The 20829-nt window shown below is 39.6% G+C and overlaps 3 protein-coding genes across 3 annotated transcripts; 2 read left to right on the top strand and 1 right to left on the bottom strand.

Annotated features, from left to right (window-relative positions):
* Positions 1-117: 117 nt before the first annotated feature.
* Positions 118-6421, bottom strand: LOC129769472 (maltase A1-like). Its single transcript, XM_055771769.1, has 4 exons — positions 5826-6421; positions 1063-1629; positions 394-1004; positions 118-328 (listed from the first exon to the last, which is right to left on the bottom strand). Exons 1-4 carry the CDS (start codon positions 6348-6350, stop codon positions 196-198), a joined length of 1836 nt encoding a protein of 611 aa, XP_055627744.1. The 5' UTR covers positions 6351-6421; the 3' UTR covers positions 118-195.
* Positions 6422-6850: 429 nt separating this feature from the next.
* LOC129769473 (probable maltase) lies at positions 6851-8812 on the top strand. The gene is made up of 3 exons (XM_055771770.1): positions 6851-7941; positions 8007-8608; positions 8674-8812. Exons 1-3 carry the CDS (start codon positions 6883-6885, stop codon positions 8753-8755), a joined length of 1743 nt encoding a protein of 580 aa, XP_055627745.1. The 5' UTR covers positions 6851-6882; the 3' UTR covers positions 8756-8812.
* A 9041-nt stretch (positions 8813-17853) lies between these two features.
* Positions 17854-20623, top strand: LOC129767310 (ceramide glucosyltransferase). Its single transcript, XM_055768036.1, has 2 exons — positions 17854-18158; positions 18482-20623. The coding sequence occupies exon 2, from the start codon at positions 19072-19074 to the stop codon at positions 20272-20274; it is 1203 nt and encodes a 400-aa protein (XP_055624011.1). The 5' UTR covers positions 17854-18158; positions 18482-19071; the 3' UTR covers positions 20275-20623.
* The last annotated feature ends 206 nt before the right edge of the window (positions 20624-20829 follow it).

Here is a 20829-nt window from a genome sequence, read left to right as displayed (position 1 = left end):
AACTGTTCCATGTAATGCAAAAATGTGACGTAAACTGTCGGAAACAATTGCGTTTTCTCGTCAATACAGGAAAATTTCCGATCTATGTAGTAAACAAATAACACATCAATACTCATCTCTGAGATAATTTAAGTATATATTATTTTCTTGATTTTTATGCGCTCCTAAAACTATATACAGGTTTTAGTACTCCGATTAGCTGAAAAGTCTCTGTATGGTTATCGTTGCAAGTATATATAGTACTCTAGCAAACAAAAGTGTTGCACCACTTCTGAGTACTAATCCTTCGTATGGTTGTAAGACTACTTCATGCAACTGCAGGGTATCACTGTCCATAAAATAAAAAAAGAAGATTAGTTACCATTCAAACAAGTATCATAATATTATACTTACCCTATGGAGCGCTTCGATGAAACGCTGGCCACTAGAACCCGCGATTTTTCATATGTTTTGGTGATATTGAGCCGTGTAATCGCTTCCTCTGCGTTTATAGTCTCAGTTGCATTTGCTATATTCAATAAGGTCACATAAACTCCCTTACAATCCACACGTACTATAGCCAAAACATTGGTACCAAGAACGACTGTTCCATATTGGTTTTCGTAGAAATCTGACGAATCTCGTAATTTCATAAGCTCTTGGAACACCTTGAGATGACTCTTGCTGGCTGTTTGCTCAGCTTGTACATTGACAGTTTGATAGTTCGCTGCCACTGGTAACCAAGTTTTAGTGCCGTTTGTGAAACCAGCAAGTGAGCTGTTGCCCCAATGGAATGGCGTTCTCGAAGGGTCCCGGGTATATTTCGTATACTCTGCCTCACTAGTTTGACAAGCTGCAGGATCCTTAGTCTGTTCCCAAGATAGATTAGCGTCAGTCATTCCAAGCTCCTCTCCCTGATAAGTTACGGACACGCCTGGCATTGTTAATTCTACCATTGCCATTAAATCGACCATATGTTCTCCTCCCATTCGAGAAGCCACCCGTCGTCTGTCATGATTACCTAGCTGATCGTGCATAGAGATTTATTCCATTTCCAAGCAAACAGTACAAATACAAACTTACCACCCAATTTGGCGTATGTCCACCAGGTACAATGTCCAACCAAGAGTCAATGACAGTTTTGAAATCAGCTGCTTTGGACATTTGATTCAAACGCAAAATAAGTTGAAAGTTGAATGGCATATGAGAGCCCTGCTTTTTGTTGCTGTCCTGGAAATAATTTGCAACAACGGACAAATTGGACCACGCCTCTGTCATCAACAACCTCGTATCACCACCGTTTTTGGTTTTATAATCATCCATTACTTCACGCCACTGATACACCATGTCGACCGTTTCGGGCAAATCCTGCGTGTAGATATGAACGAGATATTCCGGGCTGAGGGGATTGCTGGTAAGATTCGAAACGGGCTCGTTCCGGAAGTCGGCAACTTCAAACAGCCACGGGACAGCATCCACGCGAAATCCGTCCACTCCTTTGCCCAACCAAAATCGTAACACGTCCTTCATTTCGTTCACAACTTTCTCATTTCGGTAGTTCAAATCCGGTTGTTTGTAGTGGAACTGATGCAAATAGTATTGCTTGCGTTTGGCACTCCATCTCCACGCACTGCCGCGAAAATTCTCAACCTGCAAAAGTTACACGAAAATGAAACACATGTAGTTTGAGATGGGACGCAATGCTTCTGGTTGTAACTGAGAAGATTTTAAATATTTCCATGACTTCGTATTGGATCGTGTTGTGATAGTTTCCAATTAAGAAGACATTTCCACCTTCGATTATTTAGTTTCTAGTATGATGCTCCTATACAAAAACTCGATTTCGAATCTAACCATCATCGAATTTATAATTATTCTGTGTATACAGCGCAGAAATTTAATGCGAAATGCGAAATGTCTTAAAATTGCATGAAACGTCGAGATCTACTGTCATCTCGAAAAAAAAAATTGTCAAAAATCGATACTCTGGGACTTAGTTTTTTTTCGGAACGTATGGTTTTGGGTACCAATAAAAATAGTTATCTCGTTTTTTCATTCGGAACTTGCTGCGAAATGTTGATTTGCACGATAATATACCCTATGCAAAATATTCGCTCATTTTGGACTTTATTTACTACGCAGACGTTAAAATTTGAGAGTTCAAAAAATCACAGGAAATCGATGTTTTAAAAATTTTGTTTGGTGACAAATGTCCTGAAATTGCATGACACGTCGGGATTCACAGTTATCTCAAAAATATTTACAGTTTATCTAAAAAAAACTCACATGTTTACCAACCGCATCCGGGAGCTTCCGATGGCAAAAAATGAACCCGGTGTTCTTTTCAGAAGGCGATAAAGGAAATATGGGGGTCTACATTGAGATTTTAAGTAAGTAGCTTATTTCGTGGATCAAAGAGCAGTATGGCCTGAAGTCAAATGTTGGATTTCAAGCATTTGTGTTAAATCCCAAGTATATATTAACGATTCGCCAACTTTGTATAATTTCAGAATCATCATTCGTCACACAATTCTAACGGATTCATTTAACCCGTTTACGAACAGCTGTTCAAAATTATTTTGACAATTTTCCAAGTTTTCGTGTCACAAACTTTCTTGTTTTTATCGTTTAGATTCCAGATTTTATTGGAAAACTAGGATCAAAAGCCTTATTTCGTTTTCAGAATGAGTTCTGAATAGAATCGAAAAACTTCACATAGTTGTTAGAGAACATATACCTTGAAGAAATGAAAATTCCATACTTCTTGCGAATCAAAATGGACCTCTAAACTACGGCATCTTCGTAATATTTCAGCCTAACGAACTTTCCGTAATGATTTTTATTCCTTTCAAGAACTGAAACATTTATAATCGGAAATTACTGTTCATTTAATACTACCGATATATGATACAATCGACCGACGACAGCTATGGAGGATCATGGACGAACACGGCTTTCCCCGAAAGCTGACAATACTGATTCAGGCAACGATGAACGGTGTGCGGTGCAGTGTGCGGATCTCAGGTGAGCTGTCGGAATCATTTGAGACTCACAAGGGGACTTCGACAAGGCGATGGATTCTCCTGTCTGCTCTTCAACGTGGCGCTGGAAGGTGTTATGCGGGAAGGGGGCTTCAACATGCGGGGCACGATTTTCAACAAGTCTAGTCAGTTTATCTGCTTCGCCGACGACGTGGACATAATCGGAAGAACACATGCGACGGTAGCCGACTTGTATACCCGACTGAAACACGAAGCAGGGCTGATTGGGCTTGGGATCAATGCGTCTAAGACTAAATACATGCTAGCTGGAGGGACTGATCGCAACAGAGTTCTTCTTGGTAGTAGTGTTGTGATCGACGGCGACGAACTCGAGGTGGTAGAGGAATTTGTCTACCTTGGCTCGTTGATAACAACTGACAACAACAACAGCCGTGAAATTCGAAGACGCATTGTCAATGGAAGTCGTGCCTACTATGGGCTCCGCAAATCCTTGAGGTCCAACAAACTCCGAACCCGTACGAAGTGTACCATGTAAAAATCCCTAATTCGACCGATTGTTCTCTATGGGCACGAAGCATGAACGATGCTTGAGGAGGACTCACAAGCGCTTAGAGTTTTCGAATGGCGAGTGCTCAGAACAATATACGGTGGTGCACAGGAAAGCGGAGTATGGAGAAGGAGAATGAACCACGAACTGGCGTAACTCTACGGCGAACCCAGCATTCAGAAAGTCGCCAAGGCTGGACGAGTGCGATGGGCAGGGCATGTTGCAAGATTGCCGGACAGCAGCCCAGCAAAGATGGTGTTTGCAACGAATCCGGTAGGAACAAGAAGGAGAGGAGCCCAGCGAGCGAGGTGCGAGGTTGGACCAGGTGGAGCAGGACTTGGCAAGAATCGGTGCAGCCGGGAGTTGGAGAACCTCAGCCATGGATCGGGATTATTGGCGAAAAATTGTGAAGAAGATCTAATCTCTCAATGGGATGTAGTATCATTATAAATAAATAAAAATAATACTACCGATCGTAGTTGAAGTATCTGAAATCTTTCGACATCAAATCATTTGGAAAACCTGTATTTTTCGACGGTAAACGTTGGTCCGTTTTGTTTTGAAAAAGTTGTACAGGATGAAGCCGAGAGAAGAAATTCGATTTTGGACACCCACATTAAAAATCCGACGTTGTCAGGTACTAAGATCGCGAGATAGCTGAAAATGGCTAAATTGACTGTGTATGATGTGCTAAAACTTTTCCGTGAATGTTCAACTATTGTGCGAATGGATCTGAGGACGCATCGTAGTAGAACTTAAGATCGGAAGCTGAGATTGAAGGTAATGAGACCCATTAAGACAAACCCGGGGCACTCGGACTACGACATCACGAAAAATCACAACTATAATAAATTTGCCAAGAACTTCTTGATTTGGCAAGTTATTTGCAGCTGTGGAAAAGCCAAGATTCTCGTCCCAAACAAGACAATGGACTCGAAGCTCACAAAAGTCCGGTGAAGTTTTGGCCGCCGTCCCAAAGAACTGCACAGAAATCTCGGCAAAAGTACACGGTACAACATTGTAAAAGCAAAAATGGTGCGGCCTCGACTGTTTATCATATCCTAAGATCCCCAAAAACTACTCGCAAGTAAAGTAGTGTAAGACCAGCCAAAATTAGGATGCAAAAGGCCTTCGTTCTCTTTCTCGTGTTTTCAACAACAAGGATTCACTGAACCAACATGATGCCGCAAAAAAGTTCTATTCTACTATTCTTACCAGTACATCTGCAAAAGATTGAAAAGATTCAAAATATACTATATGTGTTGTAAACGGTCGAACTTTTCTTAACCATCAGTATTGTTTTCTTTTCTTTAAATAAATACCAATAACGCTTAAAAATACACAATCGTAATATTACAGAGACACACAGTCTGTGAGTATATAGGTTACGATTACAGGGGAGTACAGGAGAGTTAATATCCTCTTTTAAATAAAGGAAGCGGATAAGAAAAACAACAATTCTAAGTAACAATGAAGCATCGTAAATCTGTAGACGGAATGAAAATAGCAGCGAAAGAGATTTTTCCAGCTGATAAGTATAATGAATTCCAATGTCACTCTTAGAAAATGTCCAGGAAATACTAGTCATGGTATAGTCAATCATCTACTTATCTCCACAGATCGAATAGTAAACACTTATTTTGAAAAGGAGAAAGTAATTGTAAAAAATCTTCGAGATGAAGTAATATTTCTTTTGAAGGAAACAATGGTTGAATCAGGAAAAGATGATGATGAATCTGATGTCAGTTATGATGAAGATATATTAACTGTGTTGTATTTCTAATCTAAAAAATATATTTCATATTTATATCAGAATTTGTTTGATTTAATTGTGTTCAACTACGTGATCTTTTTTTAATAGGGTGAACGCCCAGTGGCTTTGCTTTGCTCAAATATAATACAATTATATAAAAAAAAGTATGTAAAAAATACTGCGGAGGGGATGGTGCCAACAATTTGGATGCTTTATGGATGGCCCCAAATAAGATACCAGATACGTGTTCAGCATCCCGAAATTATGTAAATACCATGTTTTTTCTCATTGGGCGACATTTGCCAACCTTTGTATGGAGTCGATATACTGTGCGATGCGCGACTATAGGAAAGTTAAATCTTATATAAGGTATGAAAACTTCAAATAGTATAAATCACTGGTCTGGTGTGAAACAGCGATCAATATCCGCAAAACGGGCGTAATTCAAAGGTTAAAATATAACATTCAGAAAACTACACCAGTTGAAATCATAGAAACACGATATCAATCGAAGAGATGTCTGTTGAAACTAATTGAAACTCACCCAGTTATTTGGCGGATCGTTTTGCAAAGGGTTATTTCCGGGAATCCCATCGTGCCATACATAGTAATCCTCATAGCCCGCCGTACGATTCTCACTTTTCAGGAACCATTCATGCTCATCGCTGGAGTGATTAGGCACAAAATCTAAAATGATCTTCAGTCCCAGCGCTTTCGCCCTCGTTACCATCCGATCGAAATCTGTCATCGTACCGTACTCTGGCTGAATGTCGCGGAAATCGGAGATGTCGTAACCAAAATCTGCCATCGGACTTTTATAGATTGGAGACAGCCAGAACGCTTTGACGCCGATCGATTTGAGATATGGTAACTTCTCGGTGATTCCGTTCAAATCCCCAACTCCATCACCGTTGCTGTCTTTGAAGGAACGAGGATAGATTTGATAGAATCCAGCCTTCCCCCACCAATCACTCACTTTAAGTGTTCTCAATTTCTCACTGAATAAACCTCCTGATTGGAGCAGTAGCATCGCGCTGCAAATTATCCAACAATTAAGCGCTGATGCCATTGTAAAGATTTTTAATTTTACACCTGCACGATGAGCTTACATTTCAGTCACTACGAGTATAAGGAACCGTGCAATGCAGTTTTATATGGAAGGTTTTTTTTCGCAACTATCACTATCATCGACTCACAGTAGTGCTCTGATCAAACACTTATATGTTGTCAATAAGATCAAGTGCTCATGCAAACAGGGAACTTTTGAGGCACGTTGTTGAAGATTAGACTCAAGTGTGAAATCACCAACTTCATTCGGGGTTCTATGACACATACCATACACACCCATTAAACACATGCCGCTACCGGTGGGAAAAAACGAGAAGGAAATTATCCATTTATCGGTCGGCAAAAACTGGACGCAATATCAAGCTGCAAACATCTACCAGTCATTGAATTTAAGCAAATCGTTGTTCAAGTAAATACTCAACCCATTGTTTCATGTTGATGCAAAATGAGTCGTAGTTATCGTTTCTAGTTTGTTCACAGTATAAAAGCCATCAAATCCGTGAAATATGGGAATTCATTGAGACTATTCGAAAATGAACGGTTTCATAGTCGGTTTACTCTTCCTGATTGGAGTCGCGTTAGCGAAGGACCACTGGTGGCAACATGCCAACTTTTATCAAATCTATCCCCGATCATTTAAGGATAGTGATGGCGACGGCGTTGGCGACCTACGAGGGATCATGGAAAAGGTGGGATATCTAAAGCATGACCTAGGAATAGATGCTATCTGGCTGTCGCCGATTTTCAAATCTCCAATGGCGGACTTCGGATACGACATATCCAACTTCACGGATATTCACCCAGAGTTTGGAACCATCGCCGACCTGGAGAATCTAGCACAGGAATGTAGAAAGCAGAATCTTAAATTGATTCTTGATTTCGTACCAAATCATAGCAGCGATGAGCATGAATATTTCAAAAAGTCCGAAGCACGTGATCCAGACTACAAAGATTACTACGTATGGCACCCAGGGAAGAGACAAGCGGACGGAACACGAAAACCCCCGTCAAACTGGATAAGTGAGTTTCGTGGTAGTGCGTGGGAATTGAGTAGCAAGCGGGATGAATACTATCTTCATCAATTTGTTAAAAAACAACCGGATTTAAACTATCGCAACCCAAAAGTAGTGGAAGATATGAAGAATGTGCTACGATTTTGGCTTGATAAGGGTGTCGACGGATTCCGGATAGACGCGGTACCGTATCTTTTCGAAAACGATACTGTTAGTGGTGAATATCCCGATGAACCAATATCGAATAAAACAACTGATCCAGAAAATCCGAAGTATCTCGAACACTACTACACACAAAACCATGAGTTAACTTTCGACATGGTTTTCCAGTGGCGAGCAGTATTGGATGAATATAAGGCCAAACATGCTACGGACGATCTCGTTCTGATGGCCGAAGCATATACTCCACTGAAAAATATCGTTAGGCTGTTTGGAAACGACACACACGAAGGTGCTCATATTCCATTCAACTTTGAAGTCCTCAGCAACACGTTTAAGTCAAGCACGGGCAAAGATTTCTACGATAATATTAAACGTTTTTGGGATGCTCTTCCGGAGAAATATTTCGCAAACTGGGTGGTGAGTGTCTCTATGATAAACTGATGCGAAACTTTAATTTTTTTTTCATTTTATTACTCCGCCAGCTCGGCAATCACGACAATAAGCGTCTCGCTTCACGCTTGGGGGTGGCCCGTGCAGATCTCTACAACATTGCTCTAAACACTTTACCTCACATCGCCGTGACATATAATGGGGAGGAACTTGCTATGGAGGACGTGTACATTCCTTGGAAAGATACCGTCGATCCGGCTGCTTGCAACTCCAATCCAACCATCTTCATGCAGTACTCTAGAGATCCCGCTAGAACACCATTCCATTGGGATGACAGCATTAATGCGGGATTTTCCACAGCGCCGAAAACATGGCTTCCGGTTTCCCCTTACTACAAACAGAACAATTACAAGCTCCAGAAAACGGCTCCGAGGAGTCACGTGAAAATATTCAAATCATTGCTCCGGCTTCGTAAACAAAGAACTCTGCGAGAGGGTTCATTCGACATCAAACTAGTAGATGAGAACCTGGTAATGTACAAGCGAGAATTGGAGGATGTTAGCACAATTGTGGTGATTCTGAACTTTCACAAAACAGCCCGCACGGTGAACTTGTCCGAAGTGTTCACAACATCGGACTTACCACTGGAATTTGAAATCATCACTTCATCTTTGCAGACCAATTATGTGGATGGGTAAGACTTTATTCAACGTAAATTGCAGTCATCAAGTTTGAGTCATTTTATCTCCGTTATTACAGCTCAATTCTGGATTACGATCAAATAATGCTACCGGCTGACGCAGGCATTGTTTTAGAAGGAAGTTTGAAAAATAATCCTTAAATTGGACATGTATTTATTCGATAAACAAATTATATTTTTTTTTGTTCTGCGTGTTTACATCATTGTTCTCCAATTTCAGCCTTCTTGTGTTGTAGATTTTGTTCTGAATTATGTCGGTACCTATCGGAATTATCTCCACAGCACAAATTTCGTAATATATTTTATATTTTTCCTTGTAACCTAAAATGATTCCAAACAGTTGTCGGACTGGTTTATTTAAAGCTTTAACATATTCTATAACCTAAAATTTAATTAGAGGGTTTTGTTCATTATTCTGTTATTTCACTTGTGATCTAAGTTGATCATACGTTTTTCTGACCATCCCTACATTCTGGAAGGGTGGTCCTGAACCGACTCTCTGAATTGTAAAGTCAATAAAGTACTTAGGAAATAATTTTTTGACGACCAAAATTTGTTTGAAAATTGTTTATATCAGAGGGCCAATCGCAATGAGTCGTTAATTCAATGTTTGTTAACATATTGCGGACCGCTCACGTCCTTAATGTGTCAATGCACAATTAGATAATATCTCTCATTTACTCACGGTTTGCTCGAGGTTAGTAGGGGTAACATTTTGAGAGACTGTGAAGGTTAGGAATATGAAAATGTGGTATCCAACGCATTATTGTCTGTGAAAGTATATGGTGTTCGACTGGCTGTCGAAGATAGTGGGACGAGGGTATAAGACAAACGAGTAACTAGTAACTAAAAAGGAAAGCATAATATTAAATTCTTATACTAGACTTCTTCAGGAACACATAGTAGACTAGATATAGCATAGGTCACGAGTTGTTGATAGGTACAAAGGGTAGTCTTTTTTCGACTTCAAGGACTGTTCAAAATGTGCTCTCTGGCTACATAACTATAAAGGGTTTTTCAATAAGAGCGCTACAAAAGTTTTTTTTAAAATAAAACAAAAACGGTTTTGGATATAAATGAAATTCTTTATTCATGTGAAAGTACATTGGATGCCATTATGTATGGAACTCGATTTATTTTGCATGGCCACCACGGGCACGCTTGCAGAAGTCCAGACGCTGAATTCAATTTTTGACGGTTTTCAAGCATAAATCGGCCGATATTGCTGCAGTTTCACGTTCGATATTCGTACGAAGTTCATCAATTGTCGCTGATTTGTTGGCACAGATCATAGACTTGACGTAGCCCCACAAGAAAATAGTCTAACGGCGTCAAATCGCACGACCGAGGTAGCCAATTGACTGGGCCATTTCGTGAGATAACACGTTCACCAAACTAGGTTTTCAATAAATCGATTGTTGAATTCGCTGTGTGGCTTGTGGCGCCGTCCTGTTGAATCCACATATTGTCCAAGTCCATATCATCCAATTCGGGCCAACAATAGTCGGTTATCATTGGGCCCTATTATAGAAATCGAATCGAGGATTCGATACAATCACTATCACTATCACACCGAGTAAAATCTGGAATTATAGAAATCGAGGAAAACTACTCGATTCTTTAGCAAGCTCGAATGTCAGCGGTTGTGATGATATATTTTGAAACAAGCTTAAAATGTTTCACGAAGCACTATAGGAAGGATGCCAAATCTTTTTTTGAGGCATCTGCTATGAAAATGTATATCCAAAAGTGTTAATATGGTTATGTTTTGGAGAAAACTGATATTCCCTCAATTCCTTCAAAATATAATTATTAGAAAATTAATCTTTTCATTTAATTTCACAACTACAATCTATGGAATTCCACAAGGAGTCACACATAAATTCCACTTTTTGAAGGAAAACATTTTTTTTATGTAATTCTCTTTTAGCGTCGATTTCTTGTTGTAGCGGCGTCAATAGCTTTATTGTATTGGGCCACCACCTTTGGCCCTGAATTCTCGCTTGTTGTGTGCTAGTGTTTATTTACTTTTCACCTCATGTCAATCCAAATCTGTAATTTAAAAAATTCATTATTGTTTTGCAAGACATTGTTGTATGCTAGTGTTTTCTTTACGTTTCACCTCATGTCAATCCAAATATGTAATTTCAAAAAAAAACATTTTTTGCAAGACATTTCATCTTTAGCATATGGACGTAGTTATTCTGTATAGAAAGTTTGGTATAGTATAGCAATAAAAAAGAAAATTGCTGACAAAAGTAACACGTACTAATGTACGCTAGCAGGAATAAGTAATTTTAGGTAGGAAATTCGGTTGATAATAATTCAAAGAATATGATAAAATTTACTTATGAAGTTATATGTATCGTAGAAGAAACACTTACTTTCTGCCATTCTGAACCAAGATGCATTGATGGTCTCAGTGCATTAAGCTCCTCACTGAATTCCTCCCACTTTTCCTTAATACCTCGAGCAATGTTTACATTCGCTTTCATTGCTGGATTGAACACTTACCTTGTATAGACTATTCTGGCTGCACCGTAAAACAAATACTGATCAGAACAAACGAACATGTGTTGAAAATTGCATATATTTAAGCGTTTCTGAAATGTTTCCCAAAGAAAAATATCATGGACGCAAACCAAAACAAAATAATTCTCTGAAGATATGCAACAAGCGAACCAAACAACTCGAAAAGTTCTGACACTTGCATCTATAGCTATCACTCGCTCGTTGCTATCGAATTGCTCGATTTCTATAATAGTGAAATAGAGCTAACGAGCAAAATTCTTATCGCCTCGATTTCTATAATAGGGCCCATTGAGCGGAAGCGATTTTCTTTCACAGTAACGTGCCGGTCTTGATCATCAAAGGGAGAAGTACCACCCAATGACGCCACCGGACCATAATATTTTTTTCGGGATACAATGGTGACTCATGGAGTACGTGTGGATTGCTGCCTGAATGATATTTTACTCAATTGATGCGCTAGTGGCAGCAATATTCTCGACACTACAGGCACTTCTTTGTTCCACTGACACGGGAACATTCTGTACTGTACCTGTGGATTCAAATTTTTCCACTAGAGGCTCAATTGTTGTTCTGGCAGGACGATTATGACGACCATAAATTGGACGTAGCGCTCCTAAAGTTGAGGCCATTGACTCCGAATTTCGGTAGTAAATTTCAATAATCTCGACTCGTTGTTGGATCGTATATCTTTCCATTATGAAATGGCAAACCTTACTGAAGAGAAATGCCAAGAGAGCGGGAAAAAATTTGGCGTCGTTCGCTGTCCCTATCGGTTTACTTTTGTAGAGTCCCTATTGAATTACCCTTTTCATACAATGGCAAACTGCCATCATAACCGTTTCCATTCACTGACAGACATTGTTGGCTACGCTTTTTATCCTGAAAAGACGCACATCAAGAGAGTAATTCTCGCGTAACTTTTGAAAAGGTCCAATGTAACATTTTCGTCAACTCGAGAAAAACGAAGTTGAAGACCCGAACATTATTCCGCGAATTGTCTTGAAAGTTATCGATCTTTATCGCTCCTCTCACCACTAGCGATCAAGAATAGCTCTCCAAAACCAATCGTAGCTGTTGTTCCGTGATTTGAGTTTGAAGTTGAAGCCGAGGAGCGAAAAATGTTACATTGGACGTTTTGACTGCCCGCGTTTGCACATTGGACATATTACGTTGCACGATAAGAATTTGAAACTAACTACTAAACAACAATCCAAAAATCAGCATTTCGTTCTAAAGACAGATTATTATTGTTATCACCCGTTGAATTGAACTGAAATCGATAACAACTACTGTAAGAAACAAAAACTCAAAACGACCGAAGTACGACTTCGTGTTGTATTGACTGCTTTGTTACTTCGGACGTTTCGGGCATCGGAGGAAAGTGGTGTCCGAAGTAACAGCCGGGTCCTTAAAATCCGAATCTGTACATTGGATATTTTTTGTATCGGCGATAAAAAGATGAAGAAAATAGATACGTGAACGATTGTTTTTGTAATACATTCAATGATTGAAGACTAATAGCGTGCATCTATTAACTCGATTTGTTTACATTTGTTACATAGGACCTTTTCAAAAGTTACGCGAGAATTCTGTTCTTGTTTTAAAAAACAAGAACAGAATTTTTCTCTCTTTTAGACTTTAACTCAAAGGTAATTCGTCCCTAAAGAGAGTTGTGGTTCGCCATAAGTCTACTCATTAGACGAATAAAGTCACAACTTAGGACGAACCTCTGATTCACGTTCTCGAAGAAACATTTGGAATAACGACGGGAATTACGCGCTGTGAGCATTCAAGATGCGACTGTTTCTAACGACGGAAAAGCTGCTGAAAACGGCTGATCGGAAACCGCAGGTCATAGATGGGTCTTAGACCTCAAATGATGAGAACGCGCAAACGTTTATCGGCTTGGCATTGGACGACACGCAGCTGATCCACGTTATGTGGAAGCAAACGGCAAAGTAGATGACGGAATATCCATTAAATTAGTTGGTACGGGAAAACTAACGACACTAAAACAACGATAATCCTTGAGCAGGTGATCCGAGGATGCAAATTCCGCCGTAAAAAATAACAATCCACAAAGAAACCATTTGAAAGCGCCCACGGAAAGCAAAGTACAATATGCCCTATAATTCGAACGTTAAAAATAACTGGCGCATTATAATTCTATTCGCCTTCCAGAAAATTTGAGTAGGAGTGGGAGATTTGCTTTTGTTTTTTTTCTCCAAAGCATCCACATTCGCGTTGACAGTGGTACTGTCCGACTTCCAATTAGGGGCCATAATTTGGGTCCCATACTCGTTAATGTAATCTCTATCAGATTAGAAGACACAAGCCGAGTTTGAAATGTTAAAATTAGAATGAAAACTTTTACATAATGTTATTTAATTACTTGAAACACGTATTTCTGACTTTTAATCGATTTTTTTGCTTTCGATCTTTTTGTAGATTTGTTTTTCGGTATATATCGTTTTTTTTTTATCTTTTATAAATATCGCTCAATCCTAGTTTAAACCCGTTTGATTTGCTTTAAGAACCGGGAAATGGTTTGTTTCACGAACAGAGCTGTCAATAACGGGCAACTTATGCAGCCGCTAGAATAGAAACAACGAAGGGGAGGATTCTCAGAATCTTTATGTGCCCGAAACAACAAAGGTCGCTTAGTCAGCTCGTTTTGTGTTTTATGTTTCCCCTCGAGCTGTGAACGCTAGCGAATATTTCACTTGAAGTGCATCTGGCATTGCAATCAACACAACCATCCAAGCGTGCATCTGTTAGACGCGTATTTGATGCTTGTTGAACGGCAATGCACGGAAGATGCCTTTCGTTAAATACTTAGTGCAATGCGTGCATTGATATAAAGAAACAAATTGCGACATATGACCAACTAGTGTATTGTTCTCGGAAAGACAAGAAAGGATAGTTGTTTCTCGAAATGATTCTACAAAGCCACGCAAGCCATTAAACCTTTTTAGAGTCCCCGGAACTTTTTACTAAAGAGTTATTTATGATATTTCGACGTATTCGCAAATAATATCAGAAATGATAAACCAATCAATTTCAAAAGAACAAAGATTACGTAGTTCTACGTCCTAAGCGGTCGTGTCTCGGATACAACCCTTCGAATTTTTTTTGTCCCTTTTGTTTATTTTAGGCTCATAAGCATTTTTTAGCTGTAACAGAGCCGAATTTTGATCGTGTACATTTCACATGTTAATCATATCTATATATAATTAGCACATTACACAGTTGCCATTTTTCGGCGTTAGAGTATTCTCTTCTATACCATTGCATATGGTACACATTTACACAGTAGCCATATAGGCGTAAGAGTTTTCTATCTGTTCTTACATTATCCAGCCAGACAGCGGAGACAGTTAATTGATCATTGTTGAGTTATTTATAGAACAGCAGCCCGATGTGTCTTGCAGAGCAGAGAAGTTGTATGGATTAATCGATCTTATTTCGACTGTGGATCGATCTCCATCGCTGATGATTGTTGCGTGGACGTAGTTATTCTGTAACAACAAACTGAGTTTTGAACTCACGATCGATCGCTTACTAAGCGAACGCGCAACCAATGTGGCTACGGAAGCTCCCTATGATTTGAAGTTATACGTTATAATACGCACGGAAGAGAACTGCTGGCTCCTGTAAAGTTTGTTAACTTTGTTCTCCGATTGATGTCAGAGAAATAAGTTGATACTGAGCGTTGAAAAATGTCAGATTATTACGTTCCAATGCGATGGGCCAATTATATTCGATTACCATATAGGTGGCAACGCTCTAACAAGAGTCACGAGAGTAACTGATCTTGAGGTTAATCTGGACTCAAAATTGACTTTCGATTTACACCGCTCTATGATCGTTTCGAAAGCATCAATAACCGTTTTTGGAAACAATGAACCACTGTCAAGATATATTCGCGCGTTTTCGGATGTCGAAGAATTTGTTTTTATTTGAATGAACCAACTAGACACTTTGTTAGTAGAATCAGACATGTTTTGAATTAACTCTTACTTAACTCATTTTATTCATCAAGACTATCTCCAATGCTCTGTACGTGTGCCAGACACGGGATACTTCCTATTGGGATGCAGCTGACCATTAATCAGCAACGCCCCCCTAGTATGTACCCCATATCTAGCGTGGTGCGTCTTCTCGACTCGAGGAATCCAGGATAGAATGGTCACTAGCCGGCGCAATCATCAGCTCGGCGCAATCATCAGGTCAAGACTAGTGTTTAATGAATTGACACAAATAAATAATTTATTCTTCGTCAGAACCCATTTCTTCTCAACACACTTTACCTTGCGATTCGATCGAAACCTGAACATACGATTCGTCCAACGTTTCACTCGAATGTTGGACTCAAACATTTGACTCTATGAATCGACAAATGTTGTGACGAATGTGCTGCTACACGGTGAAGTGACCCAGCAAACATTAAATCGTATAATTTTGCACGTGCCAAGTCTTACAAGAAATCCGAATAAATCATAATCGCAAATAATATCAATCAAAGTATGTATCGTGTATATTTGAAATCGCATAAAATGTAAAAACTCGATTTTATATACCATTATCAAATTAAGTCGCAATTCGGTATGATAAACATCAATTTTATGATGTACATTGTCGTAAAATATATTTAATCCGCATCATATGCGTATATTGCGCTGATGCAGTTTGTGTGTCGTATAAGCGTATAATTTAAATCGATTCAGTACTGTAGTAAATCGTGTCGCATGCTGAAGAAAATCATGAAACAGTAAATCATATTAAATCCTAATAAAGAACATATTACATCATATTGAAATGTCATTGAAATGCTGATGCACTCGAAAGTTTTAACCGCTGTTGAATTAAATTTCAGATAGCCGCGCGAGATAGCTGGTGGATGATAATCCAGATGACCGGAGTTCGATCACATATCGGAGCAGTTTTCACCAAACATCAATCTGTGGCATTTCAAACATTCATATTCCACTCCCAACACGAGTCAATCAAACAATTATTATTTCTACGAACATAGATACTCATATAAAACAATGGCGGTTCGTGAGGTTGTAATAAACATTTCACGAAAATATTTTGCGCCATTTGTTTTTTTTCTATGTCTGTAATAAATCGTATATAAGTATGGAAAAAGTCGTATTTGGTGCTTTGACAATTCATGAATATATTCATATTAGATCGCAATTCAATTCCAACTTAATCGCTATTATAGCCGGTCAAAGTTGCATATTCATCCAAACAAATTCGGTAAGCATTTGCCATGTATGTATATGGCCTCCACTTTTGCATGCATATGCCAGTTAGGCGCATTATATGTCATCCAAATTTTAGGGCATATGATGTTATATATACGCTTGTTATGCGATTTAATGTTTGCTAGGGAATGTTCGATTCAATATAATCGGTCCAAACAATCGGCGAGTATTTCGATCGAATGTTTATTGTTTTTATTTACCATCAAAAACGTTAGAAAATTGGATGACGATGCGAGTATTGAAATTGCTGCCGTAGCAATTGTACCGATATCGGGCTGTAAATTAAAAATGCTTGAAATCAACATTATTAGGGGGGTCTCCGTAGCCACATTGGTTGCGCGTTTGCTTAGTAAGCGATCGATCGTGAGTTCAAACCTCAGGGCCCTCATTGACCATCTTTGTGTTGTTACAGAAAAGCTACGTCCATGCAACAATCATCAGCGATGGAGATCGATCCACGGTCGAAATAAGATCGATTCATCCATACAACTGCTTTGCTCTGCAAGACACATCGGGCTGCTGTTCTATAAATAACTCAACAATGATCAATCCAACTGTCTCCGCTGTCCGGTCTAACTGGATAATGGAAGAACAGAACGAAAACTCTTACGCCTATATGGCAACTGTGTAAATGTGTACCATATGCAATGGTATAGAAGGGAATACTCTAACGCCGAAAACATGGCAACTGTGTAATGTGCTAATTATAGATATGATAAACATGTGACATGTACACGATTGAAATTCGGCTCTGTTACAGCCAAGATGCTAATGAGCCTGAAATAAACAAAAGGGATAAAAAAAAACATTATTAAACTGCAATATTTTTAATTTTATGAATCAATTTCATGGTTCCTTCATCTAAAACTTGTAAACAAACCAATCTGTCAAAGATAGATTCGGACGAATCGTGTAGCGGTGTATCGAATGTCATCGAGTGTTGAATCAACGAATGACAAAAATCTATGACTCGTGCCACTCGCGTTGGAAGGTAATCTATAACGAACGAATTACCTTCCATCGCGAATATTCGACGCTCGACATTGGAGGCTCGTAGTTCACTATGCATCTAACCATCGAGCGTCCAATATTCGGGGGTGTTCGTAGCATCGTGTGGCGCCGGCTTAACATGAAAATAAAATCTCTTTTTTATATCTGACGCGTATTTCTGTCGCATTCAATCGCGACTATTTTGGCCATTATGTCGCTTTGGTAATCTCATTCATTTCGCATTGCACCGTATCGCGTCGCGTGTCGTGTTCACTTTGGCCTCGCCCTGATCATTTGGCGGGAGAAAAGAAGTGCGAGCGAAAATATCACACGAATAAAAACACTTCATTGTTAAATAGCCTGTAGCGAAATTTCGCGTTTACGAATCTGACAGCTAGACACATTGATATGTGTGTGTGTGTGTGTTTAAAGGCATCAAATCTGCTGTCAGACAACGCTTTTCTTTTTTCGATTCCAAGAGCCACCAGCAGCAAAGATTGGGAGGAGTTTTCTTTTGGAAAAAAGTTCAGTATTGTTGCCGTAACATCAACTATGTATCCCGAATCGACGTGACCCAAGAGCCAAATAGTCCTTGTTATGAACAGTCTGGTGCATGAAAGAGCATATTCAGCCAAAAACCGGAAATGTTGCTGGATGCGGATGATTGAAAAAGTGAAAAACAAACCTCATAACATACTGGAAGATAGTGAGTCATTTGTGGAGCTGAAATTCTAGCCAGATTGGATAAGGTAAGATTCGAAGATCAGAAACATATTAGTGAAAACTAAAGGATAATGAGTTAGTTTTCTATTTGCTTGTTGGTTGAGCAATCGTAAATTAATGTATAGCAATCGAAACACCTGCTATGTCCAGCATATAATCAGTTATGTTGATCGTTTAATATACCTTATCAGTAAAAGATCACAATTATCTCTGAGCTGACACACTACGGTATTATTCTCGGTGCATTGAGTTCAAGCTTCACCCGAGCAGTAGAAATGGAAACGTCATTGCGCCCTGTATGAATCGCAACGGAGTGACTAATGTTTTTTTTTGTTTCTCTTTATTACAGCACCACGGTTTTAGTAGTCTTTTCGGTTCAAACAACTCCCAAACTGTTCAAGCTGTGGTCCACTTACATTATTGACGGTGCCGGTGTTTGTGGTGACTGCTGAGTAATCAAATCAACATAATTTTGCTTTCTGGATTACGCTCAGTGCACAGAGGAATCCTCTGTAAAACGATGAGACAGAGCGGATGCAACCAAAATCGGCAGTAATCGAAATTATTCTTGTCAGCTTTGTCGTTATGTGGCGTTTTGGCGATAACAGTACAAAAAACGTCTTATCACGTACGACAAATCCTTGGAACGCGACTACGACGACGTCTGCTACCTTCGTCACAGATTAGTAATAATAGAGAACTGAGTTCATCGTGCACCGAAAAAGACGAGAAATTATTTCGTGCTTGTGGTTTTATAAAGAAAATAGCATTTTAGGATGGTAGTGCTTTGCTGAAAATCTGTTCTGCGTGAAGAACAAATCTCGGTTGTTTTTGCAACAATAAGTTAAACAAGATCGATTCTATTCGATTATAGCGCGGAACCTGATCATCGGGAGAACATTTCACGACAAGTGACCAAGGAACAATCATGATAAAACTATGTCGGCAGCGATGATTACCATTTTACACTGTCTGGCGATCGGAGTACTCGTGTTCTGGTGTGGAAAATGGATCGTACACTTGATGGCCATTTCATACGGCAAGTTAAAGCTACATAAAAAGACATCACCAGTCACCCAACCATGCGAAGTGCCCTACCCATCGGTTTCCATCTTGAAGCCATTGATGGGCGTTGATCCGAACTTGTCCAGCAATCTTGAAACGTTTTTCCTGATGGACTATCCAACGTATGAACTGCTTTTTTGCGTTGAATCCTCCGACGATCCTGCAATAGATATCGTGAGTCGATTAAGGGAAAAGTATCCAAACGTGGAAACGGCGCTATTATTGGGAGGATCCAACGTTGGCGTTAATCCAAAAGTGAATAACCTCTATCAGGGTTATATGGTGGCGAAATACGAACTAGTAATGATTTCGGATGCTGGAATTCGAATGAAAAGTGATACACTAGTTGATATGGTGAACCACATGACTGAGCGAGTTGGTCTCGTGCATCAGATGCCGTTTGTTTGCGACCGGGAAGGATTTGCGGCAGCCTTCGAGAAAATATATTTCGGGACTGTCCAATCAAGGATTTATCTGTGTGCCGATTTGCTCGGCATAAATTGCCACACCGGAATGTCATGTCTTATGCGCAAGAGTGTAGTGGATGAGTTTGGGGGAATTCAAACGTTCGGCTGCTATTTGGCGGAAGATTTTTTCCTAGCGAAAGCGTTCCATGACGCCGGGTGGAAGCTTTCCATCAGTAGCCAGCCAGCCTGGCAGAATTCCGGCATTTGTGATATTAGCAGCTTCCAGGCGCGACTAACGCGCTGGGCCAAATTGCGCGTTGCGATGGTACCCACGACCATCCTGCTCGAACCCCTTTCCGAGTGTATCATTGTTGGAATGTTCGCATGTTGGGCCGCAAAAATTCTGTTCCGATGGAATCCGCTTGTGTTTTTCCTCATTCACACCCTCTTTTGGTTTCTCTCGGATTGGATTTTGCTGTCAATCATCCAGAACGGTTCGCTTCCGTTCAACAAGTTTACGTTCTTAGTTGGATGGGCCTTTCGGGAGCTTAGCGGACCATACCTTTTCTTCAACGCTCTTTGGAATCCGGCAATAAGATGGCGTACGAGAGTTTACAAGCTGGCATGGGGCGGACTGGCATACGAGCTGACCTCCCAAATTAAATCCTAGGACTTACAACACCAGAAGTATATTTACCACACGGCACGCTTATTATTTCTGTTTCTTTTGTATAAAGCTTATTTATAAACTCGTTTATATTACTTTTGAAAAATATTAGGAACGTTTGCTCTATGTGAAAAAAAATCCGAATACCATCAAAATGATTGTTTGTTTTTTTTCTTTTTGCGACTTTTACTCAGCTAGTGTAAATATTTATTAACAGCAATTATTTACTCAATGAAACCGAGCGCCCTCTTCTTTACATTATAGTAATTGAAAGTAAACAATAAATTTCAAAAAAAAAACAAAATCGATAAACCGTTTAATAAAAATCCTAGAAATGAAACATTGTTAACAATGTGTTTGCTTTTTTATTCGCCCAATGATATCACCAGTCAACATCGAATGTCCGGGTTGCGTGTGTGTTGTTAGCGCAAACAAATCTCGCACGACACTAAAAGATAATTCGTGGTATCCAAACCAGAAGCCGGTGATATCAACACATACAGTTCATATTCTCAATCAAGCGTTATCTACCTGTGTCGCTCGGTTCCAAACGGATTC

The sequence above is a fragment of the Toxorhynchites rutilus genome, chromosome 2, assembly GCF_029784135.1.
Source record: "Toxorhynchites rutilus septentrionalis strain SRP chromosome 2, ASM2978413v1, whole genome shotgun sequence".
NCBI classification, from domain to species: Eukaryota; Metazoa; Arthropoda; class Insecta; order Diptera; family Culicidae; genus Toxorhynchites; species Toxorhynchites rutilus.
Note: the sequence above shows the minus strand (reverse complement) of the source record. Positions and strands in the feature narration are given on the sequence as shown.

What these genes read in the sequence shown, in the direction of transcription:
- LOC129769472 (XM_055771769.1), bottom strand. Translation starts at nt 6,350, where the DNA reads ATGGCATCAGCGCTTAATTGTTGGATAATTTGCAGCGCGATGCTACTG. An exon ending in GACATACGCCAAATTGGGTG is followed by an intron (nt 1,005 to 1,062) that starts GTAAGTTTGTAT and finishes ATGCACGATCAG; the next exon opens with CTAGGTAATCATGACAGACG. An exon ending in TCATCGAAGCGCTCCATAGG is followed by an intron (nt 329 to 393) that starts GTAAGTATAATA and finishes TTTTATGGACAG; the next exon opens with TGATACCCTGCAGTTGCATG.
- LOC129769473 (XM_055771770.1), top strand. Translation starts at nt 6,883, where the DNA reads ATGAACGGTTTCATAGTCGGTTTACTCTTCCTGATTGGAGTCGCGTTA. An exon ending in AATATTTCGCAAACTGGGTG is followed by an intron (nt 7,942 to 8,006) that starts GTGAGTGTCTCT and finishes TTACTCCGCCAG; the next exon opens with CTCGGCAATCACGACAATAA. An exon ending in CAGACCAATTATGTGGATGG is followed by an intron (nt 8,609 to 8,673) that starts GTAAGACTTTAT and finishes CCGTTATTACAG; the next exon opens with CTCAATTCTGGATTACGATC.
- LOC129767310 (XM_055768036.1), top strand. Translation starts at nt 19,072, where the DNA reads ATGTCGGCAGCGATGATTACCATTTTACACTGTCTGGCGATCGGAGTA.